This window comes from Apteryx mantelli, chromosome 12 (genome assembly GCF_036417845.1).
Source record: "Apteryx mantelli isolate bAptMan1 chromosome 12, bAptMan1.hap1, whole genome shotgun sequence".
NCBI classification, from domain to species: Eukaryota; Metazoa; Chordata; class Aves; order Apterygiformes; family Apterygidae; genus Apteryx; species Apteryx mantelli.
Window position 1 is genome coordinate 5,446,215 of NC_089989.1, and position 27,038 is coordinate 5,473,252.

The following is a 27,038-nucleotide window of genomic DNA, read 5'->3' on the forward strand; positions in this document are numbered from 1 at the left end:
GATATTCTGTATTCTCAGTTCAACCTATACGTGAAGTCAGCAGCATAGAAAGGAAAAACAAAACTAAAATCACAGCTGTATTACTTCATTTGTAAAGGTGGGCATACATGCACACACACTAACATGCATTCAAGCATTTGAAATAATGCTTCCATCAACTTTTAAAAGAACGGCACTGAATTGATTTCAGAAGACTGCTTAGAATGTGATTTTAATGGAGCGGAAAAAAGGTGAATTGTTATCTTTCTTTACATTCATCAGGAAAAACAGCAGAAGAAAAAGGGAAGTGTCTCAGCTACACATCTCTGAATGCTGCTTTCGTCTAAATATTTAGGTTTACATAGAGGGGCTGCTGAAAAAGCAAGGTCAACGAAACAGATTTTGTTTTTAAAACATGTCTAGCACAGTTACTAGTTTCTCTAGAAAATGAAATAAACATTTAAAATCCGTCCGTCCAACTAGACATGTATCAAACAAACCAGTATCACTAGGCTGATGGTGCAACACCAGTCTCGCCTGGCTGGCAAGAGCCCTATTCCAGGTGTTTCCAAGTTTACAGCTACTCCAATAACAAGCTGCGCCTGAGACACCACAGATTAACCGACAAGAGTGACTGACTGTCCTGTGACACAATATCAGTCTGGAGAAATGCGCTCCCGTTTCAGCCCCCTCAAAGTGCCAACTGGCGAGGACCAGTTGTTCAGCACTTAGTCATCAGAGGACAGAAGCAAAGTTCCAACACCAGAATCACATCCTTGGTCTGCTCAAACTCTCCCGTACTAGTTCAACTATTGATATTCTGGTTCTGCTCCGATATTCAAGTTCTGATGGAAATCTGAATCACTGAAAAGAACAGTGGTATTACTGGGTCAGCATTACAGTGCTGAGATAAGGTGATAGAAAGTTTAATTCGTATTTCAAAAGCAGCGATGTATTTCAGAGGAGTTTTTTTCTTCTCTTGGAAGTTTCTCTAAAAAGGTTTCTTTAGAGGACAAGCAAAGAACCATCCTCCACTTCCAGAGGACAATAAGTTCTTGGCACACCCTTCACCAGTATTAGTGAAAAGCCAAGCTGGTCACAAATGGAATAATTCCATCTTAATGTATATTTAAAATAAACTGTAGTGTTTCTTAGCAGCTTTTGTTCAGATCTCATTCCAAGACTGTGCATGATACCTTAACGTTTTACAATATCAGTTCATCAGATATCTTCTATCCTGAATTCCTCAGAGGCTAATTTTTAATGCTCGCTCTTACTGAATCTGTGTCGTGGTGCCTCCCATCTGAGCAGAGCATCTCCAGGCAGGGATAATGTCCTTTAAATGCTACATTCACTCCAGCTCCATAGGATCACGAGACTTCAGCTATCCAGCTGTGTAGCTCTAACACTGAATGTGAAACACTTCCATTGGCATTTGAAAAATATATTTATATAAAACATTACATGAAGGCACTTTTTCCTTCTTAATCAATGTATATGAAAATCCATGCCTCTAGAGTATCGAATCACTTTTATTAGCTCATCTCTGAACACCCACTTAATGTGTTTATATATCTGTACTATGGATGAGAGAACTCTACAGAAACACAACAGGGAAAATTTTTCCTGAACACGACAGTTTGAGCCTATATTCTGCATTATGTTGACAACACTAATCATCCAAATGCTGATCACTTAAAGCATTAATCCACTGACTGAAACTAATAGGAATTTTTAGCTGAAAGGAGCATTAAGCAGGGCGTTTAAAATTAGAGGGCACAGCTAAAATGCAATCTATGATGAGACAGGTTCCTTTAAAATGAATCCTGGTGACAATTTATTACCTTCCCACACCCTGCATATCTATTATGCCAGCTGTAATTTTTGCAGTATGGCAAGAGTAACCTGTAAGCTACATTTTGCGCATCAACCATTTTTATAAAAAGGGAAATTAGGTCACACTCGGTTTAATCCTTACAATACTGAACAAAGGAAAGCGAAGTGGAAAAAAAATACATCCACAGTACCAAGCTGAAGGTCTATAGCCTACAAGTGGAAATTGGGTGTCTTTATTGGCTTCTGTATCTTCAAGCAGAAAGATCTCAAACCCAAGCTCCTCACTGTAAATTTGATAATGATTGTTACATGGATGCATCTCTGTCCACATATGTCATCCTAAATACAACAGAGTTCCTGACTGCTAATCCTAAATAAAAATCTGGAGGCTCATCTCCTAATAATAGATATGTGAAACTTGTTGTTCTGGCCAACTTCCAACTTTAGTAATTACATTTTGCTTAAATTGTCCCCACTACTTTATTTAGAAACAGTATTCTTAAATTTTTATATTGCTGGTGGATGTCACCTGCATCCCCAAAACAGTGACATTTCAATAACAGGTAAAGAAATGCTTGTGAATATTTGGGTATTTGGGCAGGGAGAAACAAAGGAAAAAAGATAAAAACTTAATATAAATGCAAAATCGTTAGTGTGACGTTATGAGTCTGATTCAAACACAATGAGCATGAATAGCTTCTGCCATAATTCCTGAAACATAGTTTCTGCTTCTGCTTCCTGGCAATAACAGCTAAAAACATAATTAAAATATTCTTTTTCCCTTGCCTTCTAGATGGGCTGGCTTGCAATTATATAGGATTTTGTTCCAATGCTGTTTGTGTAGATGCTATCTGTTTTTTATTGATATTTAATATAAAACCAGCCTCCAGACAAATAGGAATCTGAAATATAATTGCCAAAGAACAGTACAAACGCATGTAGCAATTAAGTTGCTGTCACAGATACTGCTGATCCTAAGAAACAGGGCTGAAGACTCAACCAAGATGTGCAGACTGAAAGGTGTACAACAGCATGGCTAAGGCTAGCACTGGAATGAAAAGTATTTTAATTCACAGAAACCATAAAAACAGTTAAAGATAAGACAAGACTCTGGAAAGAAACTAATATTTACATATTAATAATGCATTTTGTCTTCTAATTATTCCCACAAGCTTTATCAGAAATAGGGGGTATCTACTGAGGAATTCAGTGACTATGAAGGAAATGCAAGATACTTCTCTTTGTTCCCATAACCTGCTTTATTACCAAGCAAAGGTGTTACCAGTCATTCTTAGGGCTTTTTCCTCTGTTATATTACATGTGTAATATAATTATTAATTTCTCCTGGAAAACTGTCAAAGATGGAGACATCCAAAATGGTGTTCCTTCTTGCAATAGCCGACCTCACTGGCAGCCCCCAGCATCGCAGAGCAGCAACGTCATACACCAAAGCGGTATCAGCACCGCCTGTACGACCAAGCACGGGAAAGGAACACAAAATCCAGCACCCTTTTGGCTCAAAGATGGCAACAGTATTAGCTTAGTTTTGATGGCACTGACAACGTATTTAGTCTGGTCATATTTTAAGAATAACAAAATCACATACTTTGCTGGGACATACACCAACAATCTAATAATTATACCCCTCAACACTAATGCGAATGCTTTTCAGGGTGGTCCAGCATTTTCAAGAGCTGGGGCCAGATGCCAATTTTGGCAACTGCCTTTGCTTTCTTCTCTCTTCCCCTCCCTTCGGTAATGCGGATGCATCAGCTCCCAGACCAAAGCATCTGGCCATCTGTACACACGAAAAAAGGTGTTTGTCTGTTTTGCTTCACGTGCTGAGAGCCATTCACCAATGTCACGAACCACACTCCCTCCCTGCACGTGTATGGGGTGGCAAAGGCTTCAAGTGCCTGATCGGGCAGAGGCACAGCAGTAGGCAGTTTCAGCATCCAACGCTGCCCTAATAGCATTCCCCTTCTCCTTTGAAGTTGCAGCAGAAGGACTGGAGTGTGGCCAGATGCATTTATTTTTAGTCTGAGTTTCATGACAGTTGGGCATTTGGGTGGGGTTTTTTTGTTGTTGTTGTTTTCTTTTTAAGTGAGCAAGGCAGTCTGAATCTCGAGGAAGTCTGGAACTCAGCTTTAGTTCATTTGAAAGCCAGAATTGCAGCTGTGAAGTCCTCACTAACACCGTTCTGGGACAGAGACTCAGCCCTGACTCTGAGAATAGCTTGCCACCTAATGAATTATAAAAGACTCCCTGCAGCAAATCAGTGTCCCTTCGAGGTCACCCATTCAGCCACTGACCTGATTTGACCCTGCTTAGCTTCTCAGACACAACAGCTAAAAGCAACCAGTCCAAGGGCAGATCTGTCAAGTGGCTGGAGCAAAGCTCTGGAAACAGGCTTTGAGCAGGATCTATGAGGAAAGACGGCAGCTTTCTTGAATTGTAGGACGAGCTGGAGCAAAAGTCAAAGGCTTCAATTCCTGGCCATCCAAGGAAGAACTGCAAACGCTGCTTTAAATAGATCTACTCTCCCCCAGCAGCCCAGGACACAGGGCAAGTACACCTATCACTACCAGCTCAGGTCAAAACCCAGTAATCCTGACCGAGGATCACATTATAAATTGATGTGACCACAGATAACAGGATACTTCTGTATTTTTAGAAAAACCTATTACTTATTTCCACATTTTTTTTCAGGATACTAACTGAAGACTATGAAAACTGAAAGATAGTTATCCTAAGAAAACACCACGCCACAGAGCTCTAGGATGCCAGGGTAATGATTGAGAAACAGGGACAACAACATGGAAAACTAATGCTAGAAAAAGTTTTCCAGGTAGGAAAGAGAAAACAAATGCTCAGATCATAGGAATAAACCAAACTGAAAGGAGACCCTGTACGTACAGCAAATTCATCATAGCAGCAAAACTAGTTTTGGAGAAAGCCAGTTCTGACACCTGGGAAGAAGAAATTTCTGTGCAGCCTGGATGGAACTGCGGCCATCAGCGACCAGGAAGCCTAAATCTGTGCAAGTGGCAGGGGAGGAAAAAGCATCATGACAAACAGTACAGGAAGCCAGTGGAACGTACTGCGAATTACAGGAAAAGAAAGCAAACGTCACTGCTGCTAAATGAAGCCAACTGTGCCATAAAATATTTAATGCACACCATACCAAAAGAGACAATTTTAGCACAGCTGCTGTCAGTGATATATGACAAAGAAGGTACAGCCTTGGAAATAAAAGTCACGCTTACGGAAATTGCTCAAGGACAGACCTGTTCGTAGATCTTTTCAAAAACTGCTTTAAGAGCAAAAGTAACCACACATGAAAAAACAAGCCTATGCAAGCCTGTAAATTAGGATTTAACAATAAATTTCTAATTATTATTGTTTTGATATTCAAAGAGAGACATGGACTTAGAGAAACTGGCCGATTCAGTGGCACCATACAGCGCAGGAAGGTGTCCCACGCTGCACATCAAGAGGGAGACGTTGAATTTTCCCCACCATACCACGCCTGGTGCATGCAATAACGGGCAGGGGGCATCCGAACCTTTAGAGAGAAATATTTTACCATGTAAAACGCATTACAATCATACTGAGCTACAACAGGCTGTCTAAAGCTCTATTGCTGCATTTGTAGGACTATCAACACAGCGTGAATACGTGCGTACGGGGTCTGACAGCACGCTGTTATCAGTCTGTTTGCCTGACACGTCATTGCCTCTCACGCTCACGAGCCCACGGCCCCCGCGTGTCCTACCGCCTTGCGGGTCTCGCGCAAGAGACCCTTTGCGCGAGCGCCAGAGAAGCGAAGTTCTGCTCAGGCAAGAGGGGCTGGAAAAAGCCTCACCGATGTGAAAATGCTCAGCTGCTTCCAAACCTCTGCAACTACCATTAAAACACACAGAAACGCCGAACAGACGCACAAGCGCATCCCGGGATGAACACGTCGCAGAATCGGTTGTGGATTCTCCGACACTGTCTGCTCCTTTAGAAAAGCGCCAAGCTGTAGGAAAGACACCTAGATAAACAAAGCACAGACGGTGTGAAAATGCCTTAGCAGGTTTTCAGCCAAACAGCTTTCTGAAGCAGTTCATACTCCAGCCAAGCGCACTAACACTTGACCAGAAGAGCAAGCCTTCTTTTCTCCCTCTTCACACAACACAGATCCACGACAAATCAAAGAAGGGTCTGTGTTATGTAGCAGCATAGAGAGACAAATAATTACTGTACTCTAAAATAATAGACAAAATGAGTAAAATACAGCTTTGGAGAGATGTATATGAGTCTTTGTGTAAATGTCAATCTTCTCTGCTCCATACTAAACAAAAGCTACAATTTTTACATTTGCCATATAACCATTTCATCAAGTATTTTTGCATAATTCAATCTTGAAGGTTTTCAGAAACCCAGAAGTATTCTGTAAATTACCACTAAGTTTAGAAATTAAGAATGCTTTCCCAACGTATTTCAGGAGGGAAATAATGCCTTGAAAATGTTTAAATAAAACAAAACAAAAAGCAAATGAGACTCCCCAATACATTCCCAGCACGTGAATTCAATCCTTATAAAAATATATATATATATATCCTGTACAGAATCATGAGAATTTTTTTCACTGATACATTCCACACTGAAAACTACCCTGAGTATTTTCCCCTGCTTTTTATTTTCAGTCAGTAACAAACAAATACTGATTGTTTTTTCATATTAAAATAATGGAATAAACACAAGTAAGGAAAGTTAGCACTCTAAAAGAGGACAAACCAATTAAAATTCATTTTCAGTATATATTTTCATATTTTTTAAGTATATTACTATGGGAAACAGCTTGCACGCCAGAAGTTACTGATTAACAAAAGCCTGCATGAAATTGTCTCCAGACAGGTAGAAAGTGGAAATAATTACTCTCAAAGAATAGCTAGGTTTATAATACCAATAATATTTTTAGCATTATATATATTTGGACAAGCTCCGAGGTTTTTGGGAGGGTTACAGAATGGTTACACAAAAAGGGAAGAGAGCAAAAAGAAACCCTCAAAATCAATGTTTTTCCAGACTCAAAATGCAAAGGATAAAGGTAGCAAGGAGGACACCTTGTATGTTTAAAGCGACTGAATTTATTTGAATTTTGAGTAAGACAAAGGCAACTGCTTTTGGAACACGACAATGGTGACTTTAATAAAAGTTTTTTAAACCTGCTTGGGTGGAATTTATTCCTATTGCTGAAGAAGGAAACAGAATCATGAATTTTTTTTTGCAAACAGACACATTAAATAAATAACGCCTGGCTTCAGCACTGACTTCTGCTCCAAGAAGGAAACTGATCAGCAAGGCAACAAAAATCCACTTCCGTTTGACAAAAAGGAGGAGATGTTTTTATAAAGCATTTTTGGAGAAATTTAATTTTCAAACTTTTTTTTTTTAATTTAAAAATGCACATGTAAATGATAATCCATACTGTTCAGCTCTGATCCTGCAATGCAACTGTATTTCTTGTAAGAACCTTGCAGCGTTGCCTCCCAGATTGGCTATTCAAGGAAGCAACGTGTTAGGGACACATCAATAACAGCCCAGCACAGCAGGATGAGGACACAAATTAAGCCAGTGCAACCTGCTTCACCGTCTCCTCCGTGGTCCTGCAGTTGCGTATGTCTGGGGACAGATCTCACGCTTCAGGGCTGACATGCCTGAGCTTTCTTTTCCGTTCAGCGACGCTAATTGTAAACAGGCCAGGAGGGAACTAGCTGCAATTGAGGGATGCTTTGGTAAAGTGGGTAATTTCCAGGATAATTGGAAGTGGAGCTGAAATAACTTATCAGGGATGTAGTCAGGTAAGGACGAGCACCCAAGTCTCCAAGTGTTGAGAGCGCGGAGAGTGTAACAGGGCTCGGGTTAAAACCCAGTTAAAAGAGGCCAAATTAACTCTAGCTTCAGAGGTGCTCTCCAAGGCCAGCAAGGCTCAGAAGAGGTTGTCGTTTCCTTGCTTGTCATCCCTGCTCTCAGCTAGTAATGCTTTAGCTTTTGGGCCTCATTTACTTCAGTCTCAAAACATTTACCTTTGTAGTTTACACTCTTTCCCTGCAGTTCAGAGGCTTTGGACACCAGTTCTCCCGTTAGCCGTTCCCACGTAACATCCACGGAAGTAAGAGAGCTGAACTGCAGCAGGAGAGGACAACACTCACTCTGATGGCACGAAGCTGAGATGTTTCCCGGCCAGACAGGCCGTGGGACTCGTGAGACTTCGGGCAGCAGCAGCAGCAGCAGCAGCAGCAGCTGCTGCAGCCGCGCTCGCGCCATGCACAGCGCCTACGCGCAGACGCCAGCGCAGAGCGGGGCCGCGCTTCGAGACGGCGTCCGGCGCGGGGCTTCGCGGAGCCGCGCTGGCAGCGGCGCGGGAGCCCAACGGCAGCGCTCGGCACCTGCGACCCCACGCTCGGCAGCAGCCTCTGCAACGCTCTCCCCGGGCTCGCCGGAGCGAGTCTGGGGGTCCCTGCGCTGACCTGCGACGCGTGCTGCGGTCCTACGTGGGCCACCGGGGGCAGGGGCCTGAGGGCACCGGGTGACAGCAGGAAGCCGCTGCTGCTTCCCCCCTTCATAAGGGAGGCAAAAAACCATCTCCACAACCTCTAATCACTCCTCAGTGAAGTTAATACTCAGCAGGGAGGTCCACACAGAAAAGGAAAAGCTATGAGAGGAGACAGAGCAATTTTCCGCTGTTATAAGCTAACGGCAAGTTGTTCTTGCCCCTGGAAGTGGGGGAGGCATCACGATCAACAGAGCTATCGCGGGTCAAAATGCCTCTTAATATTATATCTGAGCTAGTGCACGTAACACACCTGCACCGGTGCTCACGCGCGCCAGGAGGCAACGCAGCCCTGAGGGACCGAGCAACAGCTGCCGGACAACCAGAGGGGCAGAGCCGGGTTGTGGGGGGGGGGGTTACAAAAAAACTTAATGTTACCACGTAGCTTGTAGCTGCCATCTAGTTGCCATGGTGATGTGGACATATCAGAAACATATAGATTAGATCCACAGACAGAGACAGACAGAGCAGGATACGAAAAAGAGAAAGCACAACACACATCTTGCGTGATGATGCCAACATTTCCAAAAGGCTTGGTGTTCAAGACAGAGAATTTAAAAAAAAAAAGAGGGAGAGAGAGAGAGAGGGAGGAAGAGAAGAAAAAATCTGTGAAGCTAAAGCCCTTTGCGGGAACAAAGCAGCAGCCCGAGGAGACGCTGGGAATAGGATCTGAGGCAGGATTTGAGCAAAACCAGATGGAACAAGTGGAGAATTCTGCACATCTCTGCCCAATAGCCAGCAAGAGTTAAAACAAAGAAATATGGGAAGATAGGAAATTCCTGCAACCTTGACTAAATCAGTTAGACTAGGAAAGTTCCTTTTAAATTAAACAATGACCAAAGTTAGGAAGACAGTGCAAACACTGTCCTAAAGATCTTAAAATGTGAAGACAAACAGTTTAGGGGAAGGATTTCAAAACATAAATATAGTGGTCCAGGACAATATGTGGCCATGACTATTTAAATAACAACTCCAGGATGTGGAATTTTCAGAAGCACAGTCCATAAAATCACATACGACAGTGACAGACAAGATTTTATTTCTTAATTTCACACCTTGCAAGAAAAGGGTTTTACATATCTGCTACTTGCAGATTATAATCTTTCTGCATCACTTGAGAAATGAATTTTTTTGGTTCTAATATTCTAGAAAATAGGTAGTCTCGATTTGACAGCCACTTGGAAGGAGCTGATAGGAAAGTATGACTGAACGATATTCATAGCTCCTTTTAAGTAGCAAATTGAAAAAACTCACTTAATCAAAAAATGGCTGTGGTTCATCACATTTCAATATCTTTTAGAGAAGGCTCTATTACACTCAGTAGATTTTTTTTTCCTATGCAAGCAAAACTTTTGATTACAGTCTGCATTTATTGACTTGTCGTGCATAAACTCATCTTTTAACAAGCAGTGAAACTCATGCTGTGGAAGTGGCATTTGACACAGGTGATATTCTTCACCAGTCTACAAAGTGCTCAAGCAAAACTTAAAGATAAGTTGTGAAGTCTAAGTTTAAGATCTACATTTGCAATGTTTCTAGTGTTAAAGAAGCAGACACGGACATGGAAAGAAGGGAAGCTCAGACTGGTCTTGATGTTTTTGACACAGAGCAGAATTATTCAAGGCTATGATGGTTTTTAAGGCTATTCTGTTTTTTTTTAACCTTTTCTTAAAGTGTTAAGTGATGCAGTTAATTATGACAGAAGGTAGGAAACAATTACAAGTAAAGAAAGAAAGAAAAGATCTACAGCCCAGAAAAATAATAGGAGAGGAAATAACTGATTGCCAACTTTCCATAATAATCACTAGAAAAACAAAAGCTTTTAAACAAAGATTTAAGTCACATGCTACAGTCTATACTTCCAACAGCCTGTAAATGACTGGTGATAAGAGGGACAAAAAGTGGCACAAAACACAGCATGGACATGTTATAAATAATCACATCATGCCCAAAGCTCTGAGAAAAGGAGATAAAGCCCATTTCTGCACAAGAGTATCATAAGCTTATAAAAGACGACCAAACCAAACAGGCTAATAAATAAAGCCAGGGAAGAATGCTAAGTATAGGCTTTCATCGTGGAAGGCAACTGAACTGTAAAAATAATGATAGCACCACGAAAAATTGAATTGCAACTCATACGAAAATATAAGACGTTTACAGTTGTCTTTTCTCTGAAATGAGTGAAGTCCAAACACACTTTGTGACTTGTAAGGTACTTTTTAATCAGTTCTTTTAAAAATCCATGTTTACTTGGAGCAATTACTGTAACAGAATCAAAACAATTGCTAATATTTAAATGTTTTTCCATTTCAACAGCACAGAATTCATGTCAGTGCAGTATTAATGAAAGAGAAAATGTATTTTGACTACTATTAATCAAGATTTCTTTATCTTTTTACAAATTATTGAACCTTTAATTGTATTTTACATTCATGAATTTTTTTTTTAATACTGATGACACAGCTTGAGACTCTCAGTAACATATTGTGTGCCTTATGTTTGTTAGTTGAGTTGACATAAACCATATCTCCTGTTGACAGAAATGTTTGAAAATATTTATGGACTTCAGCATCCATCACAGAAGAACTCTGCAGTTATGGAAAGCCCTGATAAAATCCCTCCCCGTACTGCAAAAAGCTCAGAACAGCAGCTTTAGCACGGTGCGAGAATGGAAAGAGGAGAGAGCAAGGGAGCAAGAGAGCAAGCGCACACGCAGGAAAAGATGAGCGAGAAAGCACATGTAAGAGTGAGCACATGAAGGAGAGAAAAAGAGAGGAAAAGAAATACTTCTCTAGATTAAATTTTGATATTACTACTTTTATTTTTCAAGGCAGCAGATTAGCTCTTGGACCATATATTACTGACCATTACAGTTTATTTTCTATTTTAGTTCTTCTTTTTTGCCAGTAAATACATAGCAACATCTTGTATTAAGGCTACTACTTAGGCTGCCTGTATTTAGCAATCTGTAATGCAAATCACCCTACTTCCAGTTAACCGTACTGCCCGAAAGAACAGCTTTTTTTTTCCCCCACCCCTGCAAAACCTCAAACACACACTGAGGATTTAGAGGAAAGGAACTGTTCACCTGCCCACAGCCACACTGTTTTCCAGCTTCCTTAATACAGATCTTCCCCATACTATACATACATTTTCTGATTTAACAGCAAAACAGGCCTGATGATATAAAAGTAACTTTGTTAGGCACCTGCCAATTGACGATAGCGGAGATTTTATAAACTAACCAGCCTCTGGGCTGCTGATTGCTTTTTGACAAAGACAAGCCATTCCGATAATAAGGAAAAAATTCCTTCCCAGTGCTAGAAAGGCAACTAGCAGAACGCACATAATCACCGCAATGCCACGGGTAGGACAGAGGGAACTGCTTCCATGGAGAGATTTTAAGAAGTCAACTACGATTATGTGATTTAACCCATATTGTCCACCTGCTCCCTTCTCAAATACATTACAGTAGAGAAGGAAGAGTTATTCAGTCACAAAGTTCACAAAAACATGACTGCATCCCCAAAATGTATTTCCAAATCATGTGGCAGTACTATGAAATACAGCTTAGTTGAGGTTACAAAGGACAGAAAAATTCTGTCTTTTATACTGGTAACTATTAATGAAATGTCAGACAAAGTTGTATGAAAATGCCAAGAGAAATCTACTCAGTATAAATAACGTCAACATTAAAAAGTAATCAGTGTAAGCAGTGTGCTAAATGTTCGTGTAACTTCCTTAATTTGAAATGTACTGCTATACAGAAAAAGTTGAAACAAGTACAGTATACAACAGTATAAACCCAACCCTCTGTTGTAAATGAAAGCTGGAGAGTAACTTTCCAAATCCAACACTTTTTTTGGATATTTTATCCTTTATTTTGACATGATACCACTAAAATCAGTAATTGATTCTAACGTGCACAGAGCACACTTCCTCCTTGAAGTGGAGTCCATCACCTTTTAGTTGGGGCAGTTAATGATATCGGGTTTCTAAAGATGGAAGATGCATTTGCACAGCTATCTGCACAGGCACAGCAAATGGTATTTTAATACATGTTGAGCAACAAGCAGGAAGATGCTTTAAAGCACCATCCTGGATCAGGGAGTTATTTGTGGAAGACAGTCATTACTGCAGATTTTACTGTACGCGCGGTCATGCAATGGGCTGCTTTTGTGCGCTGCCCCTGAATCCTGCTTCTCCGCACACCAGGCGACGTTTCACCGGGCGCTTCGGAGGCACTACCCGGTTCTCTTTACACACCGTCTAAGGATTCTTCCAAGCTAAGAGGGGGAATTTTCCAGTTCAAAGTAATCTGAACAGGCGTCGTTGTAAATCAAGCTAGGAAGAGACCTTTCTAAAACGGAGTCGGTTGTTAGGGACAAGCTGACTCACGTGCAGCAGCATGGGGCTGCTCTCTGCCTGCGCCCAGAGTGACTGGCGTTAAGTCGTTCCGCATTATTCAGCCCAGGACTTGACTAGGAGAAAAGCAGGAAAAGCCCAAGCTGAAAGATTTTGATGCCGGTTTCACAGAACTTGCAAACATCTGCTTCAGCCTACGCCCGCAAAGGGCAGCAGCTCAGCCAGCGTTTAAATTTTAAGGCTGTGAAAGCCAAGGGAACGTAACTGCTTGTGCGAAGGCAGCAAGCACGCGGTGCTGTGCTGTGCTGGAGAGCATCACGCCGCCGAGCCGGACCAAAACCTCTCGCAAGGGTCACGGAGCGCGAACTGAGAAACCGTGCCCCGGGATGTATAATGGAATCCCAGTGGAAAGAAGCTATGGGAAAACAGGCAAACACTATAAGATTGGGGTACAAAAACCATGTCTCTCAAAAGTATGTCATGCACCGCACAAGAGGACAGCGCAGGGCTGCAACCTAGCTATCTCTGGACGGGAGGCAAAATTGAGACGTTAACCCTGTGCTGCACCTCAGTAATTCAAACTTCTTGAGGTTCAGGGCTTGCTGCCTCGGCTACAGCGCCACGCCGGCACAGTCACCCTGCGTTCGCAGCATTTCCGCGCCATCCTCCAGCGACTCACGCAGACACGTCAGCCCCCTTTGCGCTAAGAAAGGCCTCGCCGTAACCCTCCACCACTCAGCACAGATATGCCTACGCGGCTTTCCCTCTGACATTTGCTACAGTGGTGTACACAGAAATACATTAAAAATAATTAAGGGCATTTTAGAGTTTGGAAATCTGCAGTTTATCTGGTAATAAGTTTGGACTCTATCCTCAGTTTCCTCAAGGATTTGTAATAAATACCAAAAACTCACTGGATAAATCCTACAAAGCTACAGGATGCTTTTAATTCCACTGTCAGCTGTGTTAATAGGATGAAGGTTTATCCTCTAGGAAATATTCCTCCATTATAAGACTCAGTTAGTAAAACAAGATTATATATAGTAAACTAGAAATGAGCACAGAGGAAAAACTCCCATTAGCTTAAATCAACTTAGCCAAGCGCACTTCCTTTCTACTGCCAAGAGAAATTATTTTTCACCTCTAGTTTCTTTTTAGGACCAAGTCAGACATGCTGCCCAAGCTGCATCTGATCCCAGTAAAGATGCTACCTGTCCCCCAGTTTAATGTCATTTGCACATCTGCCTCCTCCCCCATCTCTCAGGGACTACTGTCCAGAGCTGGTAGATAATTCACACAGGGTCACTCCCATCCTGCTTCCCTCAAAATTCAGTTTTCAAAAAAAAAGAAAAAACTGCTTAAAAATTTTTTTTTTTAAAAAAAGCTGACCTGATTCCTGAATGGGGCAGTAATATCCAGCAAGGACAAGCGGCAGGGGCAGTAATTCCTTATCCCCAAAAGCCTCCAGCTGACATACTTCCAATCGTGCCTTGAGATCAACTTCTTTATGGGCATTAACCTCCAAAAAAGGGTACTGAAAGTACTGAAAGACTTGCCATAGTCATAAGCACAAAGATGGCCAAGCAAGAACTAGTTCAGACAAAAATGGACATATAAGGTCAGAATAAAAAACACAAGAAAGGGTTTTGCATTAAGCAGGACAAAAATTGTAGTGAGAGGAACAGAACTTCCAGCCTGCAAAGTGTTAGGAGAGGCCTAAACGGGAAGAAACAAAAAAGTCTGTGTGAGGAGTAAACTATACAGGTTCATCAAACAGTACAAAACCAGGACCAAAGATGAACCACATGCATCTCTGTGTCTTCTTGGGAAGACAAAGTTAGGAAACTGAGGCAGCAGCTACCCAAAGAGATAAGCAAAACTGACTTCATTCCAAACTGCATTTTTATTTTTAATTAAGAACGTTTAGTGACGTTGTGTGTGTGTGTGTGTGTGCGTGTGTGTGTGAGAGAGAGAGTAAAATATTTTAGTCCAGACTGACTCTAGAAGTAGAGATACAGTGGGTATTTTATGAGAAATAAGGCTTGTAGAACTAGATATTTTTATAGTTGGAAAAAGCTCTCAGGCACAGAAGTCTGTCTTTACATCAAAATTTCTTACAGTGAAGCAATGACTGCACTGAGCACATTTATTCTAAACAGAGATTCATTAAAGACAAATTGTGTTCTGTATCCAACTGTGATTAGAAACAATTTAGCTTTGTTATTCTGCTTCTACTGTGAAAAAGCCTGCATCACTTCACTTTTTAGTGTGTTTCTTTGTACCTAAAGGTCTGAGTTGGATCTTGTTTACCCACATATAAACCAAAGTAACTATTCAAGGCAATCAAATTATAGAAGCATGTACCTAAGGCATATTGTTTGGCCTCCTTCTGAAGATCTTGTTGTCTACCCTTGATTCCTAACCTGTGGCTATGGGCAAACAATTTTGGATTTTAAGAAGTTCGGACTACTTAAATTTTGAAAAAAAGAAAAAGTGATTAAACAAAAGACTTGTTACTTTGGTTTTATTGAGAAAACGTATAGTTCATCAATTGTCCTTATAAATTACGACGAATTTCCTGCACCTCACAAGTGACTCTGAAAACATCCTACAAATCCAAGTCCCAGGAATATTCAAGAAATACAGGAATAATTCCCCAGAAATTGAAAAGTATTAAAAAGGCTTCCAGGTGGGCAGATGCCTGCTCTGGTGTATCTTAATAGCTGCCTGTTTCCATTCCAAAGGATGCAAGAGGTGACTGCAGTCCAACACTGATTTTACAATACTATGTCCTTGACTTCAAGGAGTATCCCTAGTTTGCACCAGCACTTTAGATAAAGGGAAATTTAGTGCCAGCTCTGAATTAGTTAGTGAATTAGTGTAACTCTCGTTAACGAAGAACACTACTAGAGGAATGAGAATGTAAAATGTACAAAATATAAAGCCTACAAAACGTTGAAGAACTAATGGAAGGCAAGAAAGGTACAATAGAAAGACAGTTTAAAAGACAAGGAGAAATGCTAGTGTCTGGATATTTCTGAAGTATAGAAGAAAAGAGAACCTGGGATTTTCCCCTTTCTATCAACTACAAATGTAAAGTTTACTTTATTATACAAACAAAGACTGACTGCAAAAGCTCAAAAAATGGGAGCTGTTTTCAGTTGATATTGAGTTAGTGTATTCATCAACATCCTCTTGAATTTCCTGCACTTCATGCAACACTCATACAAGCATATGAGCTCCTGCTGTGTGTCGCTTCTGGTACTGTGCTGTGCTATACTTCACTTTTCAGCAGGTCCCATATTTTAGAATTTTCTGAGTGTATGTCACCAAGATGCATCCACTCTGGCTTTGGTTTTATGTACATTCCTCTGAAACCCAGAAGATTAGAGAAAATATTTCAGACAGAATCATATTCTTCAGTCAGATGTTCATAACCACCTTCCAAGAACTGGAAAAAATGTTGAACAGATAAACTCAATACAGGCAACCATGCCATTACTGACCACAACTATAGAGCAAATAACATTATGTGACATAGACCTAGAAAAATAGGACTGAAATTCTTCAGCTCAGCTTCAGCATGTGCTTTGAACATAGGATGTAGCATTTTACTAAGTAAAGACTACCTGAATTCTCATACTAACAAAGGATATATGCTACTCTGTTTTTATTTTAATTTTATATGCTATCAATACCCGTAAGATCAGATTTTAGTGTTCTGAGGACATCTTTCTTCATCTCCTCATGTACAAAAATCTATTACAGAATCCCACTTTTTTCCCAGTGGCAAACCTTCTCTATGGATGGTTGCCAGAAAGCCCTAGTCCACATTTCAACTGCCTACTTTATAATCACTTGTCATATCCCCAGGTTCTCAAAATGCAATAAAGTAATTGTTGAAAACATGTAAACTTCAAATCATTAATCACTTTTCATTATCATTAATATCTCTTCTGTAATAGCTGTTCAAAACATGTCAATCAATATACAGAAAAGTGTATCTGAGTTTATTTGGAAGCTATATCTATGGAAGTATATATGAAAGGTATGTCTGAAACAGGCAGCCTACTCCAAATCACTTATATACTAAAATAATGAGAGAGATAAAAAAATGAAAATATAAGATATGAAAACTTGCTTTGGTGCCAATATATAATCCATGTAAATAAACTTTATAAAAATAGTAGCTAAATTAGACAGTCTTATACACAATCATTCTCATACCTGAATTTCTGTCTTGCTCTTGCATTATCCAAACTGGATTCAGATTGATCTAGTACTTTCCAAAACTGTAAACTTTCATGTTAAAATGAAAGCAGTAAATTTCTTTCTCCCTCCCTTCTACAGCTATGAATACACACATATGATACATCTGTTTAATTCACTTAAGAATTTCTTTTTTCCCCACTTCTGTCATAAAACTGTACACAGGGTGATAACTGTAAGCTGTCAAATTTGTGGAGGAAAGAAAGAGTTACTGCTTGCTAGGAGAGTTGTCACAAAACTTTTTACTTAATCTCTATTTATTCATTGTTTAAAGGGATACTGCCTTGCAAATCCTATGGCTATAGGCAACGAATACACTTTGCTTAAAGAGAAGTCATAGAATGAACTGATGGATTTAGAACAGATTTAGTTTGCTTAAATGTTTCAAAAGCAAAACGTCATCATAAACAGTTATTTTCAAGAAAAATGAAGGAGGCCTATTTCATCAGAATGTTCTGCAGTTTAAGTAACTCAATATGCCAACAGATATTTTTTGAAAAAAATGGAAGCTAACCTTGCTGTGGAACAGCTTACAGCTGGGAGAGGTCTCTGTATATTGACATACAAATAAGCACACTTTTCTGTAAAGCACAATCATCCCACTTCTTTTTCTGAATTCCTTCAATACATGATCACTACAGAAATGCTGAAATAGCACTTTCTGAAACACACGCCTTTATAGGCTTTATATTCCAAAAATCAGTATCTTTGTATTAGTAACATTAACTGATGTGCCCTATACGGTATGGAGAAACTGGGGGGCAAGAAGAGAGAGAGGCACAAACACAACATGAGACCACACAAGAGCACATCAGTAGCGAGACCAGCTCTTGACACTTTATAATGATGTCAGAATTGAAAGTACTGTAAATGCAAATCTCTGATTCTTTATTAAATTTACCATTTCACTTTTTCCTGTATGTTTATGTACATGCAATCTGTATTCAAAGATGGCAGTGGAGTTATCAAATTTGCTTGGCTGCCTTTCCTTTGGATCTTGTTTTCCTCTCTAAAATATTCCATGTTAAATTTTAATATCATGGCTGTGACATTGATGGTAGTCCAGCTTTCTTTATTTCATCACAAACATCATGAAATTTCCTCTGTTCTTCCACTTTTTCAGATTCTAGACTTGATAGTTTCCTTAGAATAGGAAAATTTAGTTCTGTTACTATTCAGATTTTTAAGCTTTTCTGTGCAGGGGCTGAAAGAGCCAGAAGACAAAAGAATAGCAATTGTATCTAAGTCCTATGATTTTAAGCCAATCTCATTCTTTCAGATCCCAGTTAAGGACTGTGACATTCAGTCTGGCAACTCTGCAATTAATCTTTCATAGATTCTACAGCTGGGAGGGATCATTATGATCATGCAATCTGACCAGGTCAAAATATTCCCCCCAAATAATTCCAGACTACATATTATTTAAAACAAACAAACAAACAAAATCTGGGCTTGATTAAGGGCTTCCAGAGGGAAAAAGTCACATAGCCTATTATAAATTGTTTCAATAATTAACTGTCTCAGTTAAAATAAATAATAAAAACCCCACAACTTTATTGAGCCCAATTTTGTGCAATTTGCTCAGTAACTAAGCCAAATTTCAGTCACTGGCTCTTTTTAAAACTTTAATGGTCAGATTATAGAGCCAAGTATTTACAATTAACTAGAGATCAACTAAGTTACCCTTTATCATCTCTTGGATAAGCTAAATGGACTGAACTCCTGGAGTCGCCGATGAGCAAGTCCTGTGATTATCCTCTGAACTCGTTGCAAATTATGAATATCTCTCCAGAACTAAAAAAACCCAAATTGAGCAACACACGTTAGAAGTAGCTTACAAATACAGACTTCATTTTTCTATGCTGATTTGAGTGCCTTGTGTTTAAACAGTCAATGATCACACTAGCTGTTTTTAACTGCAAGTTTGGGCTGTGGTTTTGCCTACTAATTCAATAAAATAAAACATAACCTGGAAACAAACAACAGACATTTTCCAGAGGAATGGTGTTGTGAAGATACCTGTTTGCAAACCTATCAATACCTACTGCCTGTGCCCTCCGGCTGGGATTTAATTAACTTGTTATCACACCGCTGCATTACACAACTTGAGAAACCGGCACTGAAAAAGCTAAGAATACAGAGCTCCTCTTCTTGCTAGGAGCAATGTTTCCAGACGTCGTCAGTCTCCAGGCTGAGGCTATCATGCCCATGTGTAAGGAAAATGTCAGCAGCAAATGAGATTTCAGCAGTTGGAATACATTTGAATGATAAAAAACGTGTTTCTGCAGCCGCACAAAGTGATGATTTTGGCTGGTTTGAATTAGACAAAGTGGAAACAGGAATCATCACGGTGCTCTGTCTCCCCGTGTCTCTAGGCAGCCCCTGCATTAGAGGCCAAAACAAGAAGCAACCCCTTTGACTTTGGCCTTTATTTGTAATTAATTAGCATATAAAAATGGATTCTATACGTAGCAGTACTACATATCACGTAACCGAAGGTCCTTTCGTTTTACTGCTCTCTGTCTTCAGCTATTCAGGTTAGTTTGCTCCTCCAGAGAAATATGATTGCCTGACTGTTCTATACCCCTCTGCAATCACCACTTCTCTTTCTTTTTGATTTTATTTTAATAAGAACCATAATACATATATATGTCCATTCTGAAATGAATTCATTACTTACTTGAGAGGTTCATTAAATAAATACTAGCATTTCTACAATAAAAATGATTCAGTAGTTTTATAAGTTTTAAGCATTTTCTAAATCTCTTCAAAATATCCCATACTAATCATTTCACAACCTTATAAATACTCCCTATGAAGCTTTGTTATTTTGTAATCCCTAATTTAAGACATGACTGTACAGTTCCTGGCTTCTCAAGATTCTCAAGTCTGAATCATGACTTAGAAGAGAAGCTGTCACATTAATCACTTCTCCTAGCAGCCCAGCTTATTTGAAATACTCCTCTTCCCCTTTGTGATTACACAATATCCTTGCATGAATTACCACAATTGCTAGCGTGGAATGTATTATGAGGAAAGCATTTAATGTATTTTTAGCTGTCTCTTAGTATAGTTAAAACAAGGAAGAGGAACCAGATAATGAGATTAGGCAGCTCTCTACAGCCCAGGGACAAATGCTCTGCAGACTTCGTTTGGAAACTTCCATGCTTTCCTTTTTATCACTGGCTTCAGAAAAATGAATAGACGGGTGCGGTATGAGCACAGCAAGATCTAAATTGTGCTGCCTGATTTAATGGAAGTGCCAAAGGGAAAATGAGCAAGTGTTGCTGAATTCGGTTTGCGTTCCTTACTTTTAGACTTGAGTACGTCACTCCTAAACAAATCTAATGTAGTTATTTGTTAGCGTTTTGTGCTGTACCATGCCTATGACACATAGCCAGGGTAGCAGATATCTTAATATACTTTACTCCTCCTAAATATTAACTGAAAACTTACAGCAGTTGTGCATGCAGTCATATGCAGCTAGGAGCATTCCCAGAAGCTTGAGAGCATAAATCCAACAAGATATTCCCTGACAATCTACCCTGGCTCTTTCAAAGGTGCTTCCAGCTCAGGTAAGCAACAACGTCAGACCTGTTCAAGTGATCTAGAGATTCTGGAATGTAATTCAAATGAATAAACATATTCGCTATGGCAGACTTCATGTTACAAGTTTAATATACAAACTAATGACCATATTAAATTGCAAGAGATTTTGCCATAAAACAAAAGAAATTACAAAACTGTTTGCCTTTTAGCATTCCTTGCCTGAAAATTGAGTATAACTGCAATCTGGAAAACACACAATATATAATCAATAGCTTCATTTTACATGAAAAAATGTTTCTAATTTATGTTTGGCCAGTGGAACAATGAAATCAGACAGCTCTTATCTTACCTTTATTGTACATATTGGTTGGTACTTGGACATCGCTCAGACTGACATTCACAGGTAAGTTATTGAAGTGGTCATTTGGCACTAGAATAAACTCCTTCCCCAGTTCCAGATAGTTTCCTTCTTCATCTCGCTCATTTATGAGCACAGCATTGAAGTATTCATACTGCAACAGAAATCCATATGCAGTATTCAGAATTCACATGCAGCATAAAAATACAAGGAGGTTTGCATGTTGTAACATACGCATCTATCCGCTGATTAATGTTTACATGTATCTCCATCTAGAATAGAAGAATAAGATATTTTTCTGAGCTCACAGATTCCCTCTGCACTCCTAGCACAGGTATAATTCTGAAAACAAACAGAGATTGATCAAGGCATCTCAAGAAAGCCCCATATTGCCTCAGATCTCTGGCTGCCCTGAAAACATTAAGAGCAGCCAAACTAACACCTTGAACAAAAAGGACACACAAAGTTCTCTAGATTTAAATCATTTGCTGCACAATTATTTAATAGTGATCTCTCTCTTCAGCTTAATATTTCCATCAGTTCAAGAACTGCTATCAGTGCTGAACTTAGGCCTTGACAGGCTAAAGTGTTCTTACTTCACAGGAATATTAACTAAACCAGAGATAACAAAGTTTCGTAGGCCTTTTTCTCCAAAGCTGTTGTTGCTTGCCCCTGTACTGACTGATATTTCTTGTAGAAAATCATTTATTTACTTCCTGAGGAACTTTGCAAATCCAAATAATAAGCCAAATAATAACTTTTGTAAAGTCACACATGCTTGAATATGGACACTTAAACTTAGCAGTGACTTAGTTTGAACAAGAAATTATCATCTGCCCGTTTACAGATTCCCAAAGAGTATTTGCCCTATTTTGGACAGAACCATAAACAGATAAGCAAAAGCAATTTAGATAAAATTATTGATTTTTTTTTTTTATGACCTAGTTCAACCAGATATTCTATCAAGCTCTGAAGGCAAACAAACAGCAGTGAGGACTACTTTTTAACCTCTCAAATATCCTTAATCCTTCGCAATAGTTTTCGTGACATGTTTCGTAATAGCAGCAGACCAAAATATAGTGTCACTGAAGTCTCATTAATTTAAATCTCAGTCTCTGCCCTAACTATCCATTTGATTATATACATTATTTAAACATGAATCTATACAGTTTTTACAAGGGTAATTATGATATCAGTTATGAGCTAACACAGACCAGCAAGTACTTACAAGGCTTTTCACAAACACCATTTTTCAGTTTCATATGCAACTAGTTCTACTCAACCAGAATTATTTAAAATCTTACTGTCTATACACTTTTATTGCAAACCTTGATAATTTAATCAGTATCCTAAATGGAGGCTTACATAGCAAGCTTTCTCTATACTGCTTTTATTTTCGAAATGGCTAACCTGTGGCTTAGATTTTAGTTGGAAGTAGAATCCAAAAGTATCTTAACTAGATTTTGAGCACCTTCTGTGCAAGAGATAGGAATATTCAGACAAACTCTAAGTTCCACATACCACTGATCGCAAATAACAGACTGGGATATTTGAAATTCAATTTAAAATAATTTGACATGATTAAACATTTGACCTTACAGTCATTTTCCTTTAACTGGTTTATACTGAGACAAGGCAAACCACCTGCCGCATGCGTGTCATGAATATATACAACTACTGAATCCTAAATTCCTTGAAAAGAAGCGTCTTGTCTTTGCTTCAGGAGCTACCGGTAAAGAAAACAGCAGAGATGTCACTTTCCTAAGCTCCAGTTTCTTTAAGGAACGCGATGGGAATTACCCAACACCCTACTTATGCCATCCTTCTCTTCCAAGATATGCCACTTGGGGGATGCCACTGTTACACATTTGATTCTTCTTATACCAAACCTAAATGGATGAAGACAGGTGATGACTTCCAAGAAACTTCATTTCTCACCCTATTCAGGAGAAGCCTTCTCCCTGCTGTTTATGACCCAGGTTTATCAAGGATGGTTAGCTGTTCTGCACGCCTGCAGAACGTCCCCAGGAGGGACAGCAGCTCTTTACCCTTCCTGCAAAAGCCAGAGACAGCTGGCAGAAGACTGAAAGCCCGGCTCATATTTCCCACCAGCACAAAGCCGCACACTAACGACTGCTGTAAAGCCCAAGCCTACTCCACTTCCAGGCAAGGCAGAGGTAGGCTGTGTAGCTTTTCCTTGGAATATCACATAGCACCTCAGTCAGGAAGGAAGGCTGATAATCCATCCCTTGGCAGTACAGTGACCAGTAAAATTACACTGCATACTCCTCTCTTGCCAACCACCGCACTCTCCAAGCCCACCAGACAGCTACGCTCCGGCAGCGTGAGGATGCCTGCACCCTTCTTGTCTCCCCGTCCTGAAAGACGCGGCTTTGCTCTCCTTTCCTGTGCTGAGCACGACAGCACCGCCGCAACTGCTGAGCTGCACACGGGCCCCTCTGCTCGTCACTGAGAAATCAAAGCTGTCTTCCTAAAAGTTTTAAAGATCACCACTGAAAGCATTCGTGAACGCCTCACTCAGAATTTTCACACAAAAGTTGTATTTAAATATTATACTGTAAGGAAAAGGTGAATATATTTGTGGAGAAAAGATTCTGCACTAAAATCTGTAGCAATACAACTTTTCCATTTTACTGAATTTTAGTTGTGTATCACGGGATAATTTCTACTGTAATTCACCCATGAACTTAGTGATTTCAAGGACGCAAAATCACCTGGCCCACAGCTTTCATGATACTTGGAAGATGGTAGGAAAAAATGGCCAAATACCAAACAAGAATGTCAGAATATATTTTGCTATGTAAAGCATGGCAATCACCCCTAAAAGAACATTATTTTCTTTCATTCACTGGGTTATTTGTTTTTCCAAAGGAATTAATTAGTAGACATCCTCCTTCATCATGTTCTGAAAGTGGCAAGGCTGGCCAAGTATTAAAATCTGTTACACATTCTAAATAAATTAAACCACTAGTTTCACAATTAAGGGCATTTAGGATTGCTTGTTTCTTTGGTTGATTTACTATTCACTGATTTATTGGCCTGAGTCTGTATTTTCCCCTTTCAATTTATAAGTGTGTATATAATAATATTATTATTTGTCTATTATTTTTAAAGCAAATAGTAGCACAAAAGAAGTCCTTTTGACATTATTAGTTAATTTATATTTCCCTGATCATCTCTTAATCTTTTCTGCAAATGAGAAGCCTACAAAAACAACATTTAAGACACAGTCCTGCATGTTCTAAGCTTTAAACATAAGGTAATACATAAAATTCAAAGAGACTACTTCTGAAAAAGATTAGAATTTATGCAGAACTGTTATATAGTGTTGGGGGGGGCATTTTGCTTCCAAGAAAATTATTGAATATGACAGCTGAAAGGTGGTAGAAGGAAGATTAAAAAAAAAAATTGGATAAAAAATAGTAAAGTAAATCCATGTGTCATTCTGACATTGCATTCGAGATAATGCCCAGGGGAAAGAGGATAAAGTCCTATTTACTGACAACACAGATACTTTACCTGCTAAGCTCTAAGAGAAAATGACTTCAATTTAATCTTGTCAATGGAGGTCAATTTTTGATACTACCTTAACTAGGGGAGCTCTGACTGTGCACAATATAACATGCCAAAAACATATTAGCCTAATAAATTACAAAATCATTATTTAGGTTGGGAGTATTACCAGGCTCTACTGTGACGTGGCCGGCAGGTGAGTTCACGCTAACCTTACGTATAGACTCCCACGGCAAGCGATGAACTGAAGAGAAAGCATCCTACAGAAATCTCGTTCATGTAATCTATTATACACACCTCAAGATGTGAATATGCACTTTTTTTATATTTTAGTGCATTTAAATCTGCTTTTAAGAAAATGGATTGTATTTTATACATTCCTTAACAGCATCTGCATCACTCTGAATGGCTGAATCATTTTGAAAGCCCCCACTGTACAGTAACGAGCTATACTAGGCCTCAGCAAGACCATAAATATTTGGGAGAAATAGGAAACTCAGGTTTCATGCGATACTATTCTCTTACCCTTGCAAAAAAGGCTTCCCAATGCAACCCAGTACAAGCTGATCAGTCATGCTCAAGAGAACAAGCATCCGGGCCGTCCTTCCTCAGCAAGGGGCTGCCTACACTTGAGAGACACCCTCAAGAACCACATTACTAGGAGTCTGCAAAACCCTAGGTTGCTCCAGCATAGTGGCATAATCACAGTAGACAGATGCTTACGGGGGGTTAGGAGCTGGATCACAACATTTTTTACAGGTTCATTCCAGCTGCCTAACAAAGGCAAGCTTTATTTTAAAACACTACAAGAAGACAGGCTTCCGGCCACCATACCAGAGTGTGCTGGCTGGTCTCTTAGGACGGCTGCCACAGGCATACGTTAACGACCATAAAAATTAATTCATGCAAAAGGTATGGCAGAAAAACTGTGTGGAAATACACAATTGTGTACAAAATTTGTGGCATGCAAAGAGAACCACAAGGTTCGGCTGGGAAGGAGAACCGAGCTGCAAGGCAATGAGCAAACTTTGAAGCTATCTGTTCCGGTTTAGCCACTTATTTTGGCATAATATCTCAGTTAAACAAGCGTCTTGATTACAATGGATACCTTGCTGAAACAAGACACCAGCAATTTAAATATAGCACTAAAAAATATTATGATTGTCTTGCATTTTTGCAGCACTGTACAAAGTAAATGAGTGATATTCTCTTTATCTCTGCTTATATTTATCTCATTGTAAATAGATATCTTGTGATGCTTAAGTTACTTATCAAATATTTATTAACATTGTAAACAACATATATTTCTTAAAATACAAATATTTACTTTTTGATTTAAAAGAAGATACATTCTGATGCAAATTTCCCTTGCAACTTAGAGAATACTTGGCACATAACAGTAAACACACATTACTTGGTTCCCATAGCATTTTAAAATGAAAAAGTATTTTCTTTTATTGGTAGGAAGCAATGTAATTCACAATTTTAATTTGATAAGCCATTTTCTTCTATAGTACAGAAATGATTTTCCAAGACAGCGTTAGAAAACTCCCCTTCACAGAGCTATAAGGACTACGAGGGTGTAAGAAGACAGCTGGGAAAGATTTGCACTAATGGGTCAGCACTATAGTAGTATGGGGGCCACGCTGATAATTTTTAACTGGCCACCGTGCAAGAACCATTCTTACAGTGTTTCTGCAGCCACACAATTCTTCTAAAGGCAAAGCTGGAGGTCCCTGGATACTAAATAAAGGAAAGTTTACGGCATTCACATTGAACCTCAAAATACTGGCCCACCAGAGACAAAATGAAATAGCAGCAAATAATATGGAAACTGAAGGGAAAAGAAAAAGCTAGTATTTAACAGCAGAGATTGTCAGAAATGAACAATAATTTGAATATCAATAAGAGTTTCAATAAAATATCTACTATTGTAGGTGTGTTTAAAAAAAAAAAAAAAAAAAAAAACAGAGAGAGAGGGAAAGTCTCTTGCAACCCTGACAAGCAGAACACACCTCTGAGAGGCCAGAAGTGCTCCTGAGACGTAAAATGCAAAATGAGAGAAGTCTGATAGACACCTTCCTCCTACAGAACACACTAACAACAGTCTCCACTCTGCTATTTGTGTGTTCACGAAGAGGCAGATGTCTGAATGTATATCAGCTTCTAAAGCTCCAAAAAGTCTCTTTGACAGCTGCCCAGCAAGGAGAGTTTATGTTTTTAAGCATATGATTAAAGCTCTCGTATTCAAGTACTCAGTCTGATGTTTAGCGAACAAATATGAAAGGTCATAAAAGCAAATTGCCTCATTCAATAAAAACTGTTCTGAATTTTAAAAAGCTTTTAAATATGAGAAAAAAAAGGCATTTCTTTTGTTAGATGATACAATCTTTACCATTTCTGATAGCTCCCTGAAAGTTCTAACCTGCTCCTCTGTAAGCACTTCCAAAGCATATTTTATTTTTTGTCTTAATCCAACGGCATGGCTCAGAAAACACCAGGGATTTGAAATGTTATGATCAGTCCCACTCACTCTAATTATGGAAG

The 27,038-nt window shown here is 39.4% G+C and overlaps 1 protein-coding gene across 1 annotated transcript in view; it reads right to left on the reverse strand.

The window, feature by feature from the left end:
• The window catches only part of CACNA2D3 (calcium voltage-gated channel auxiliary subunit alpha2delta 3), a 512,160-nt gene that overhangs the window by 305,797 nt on the left and 179,325 nt on the right, over positions 1 to 27,038 (reverse strand). The window contains exon 5 of the mRNA XM_067303580.1: positions 20,949 to 21,111. Coding sequence (XP_067159681.1) covers positions 20,949 to 21,111 — 163 coding nt within the window. The remainder of the gene's footprint in view (positions 1 to 20,948; positions 21,112 to 27,038) is intronic.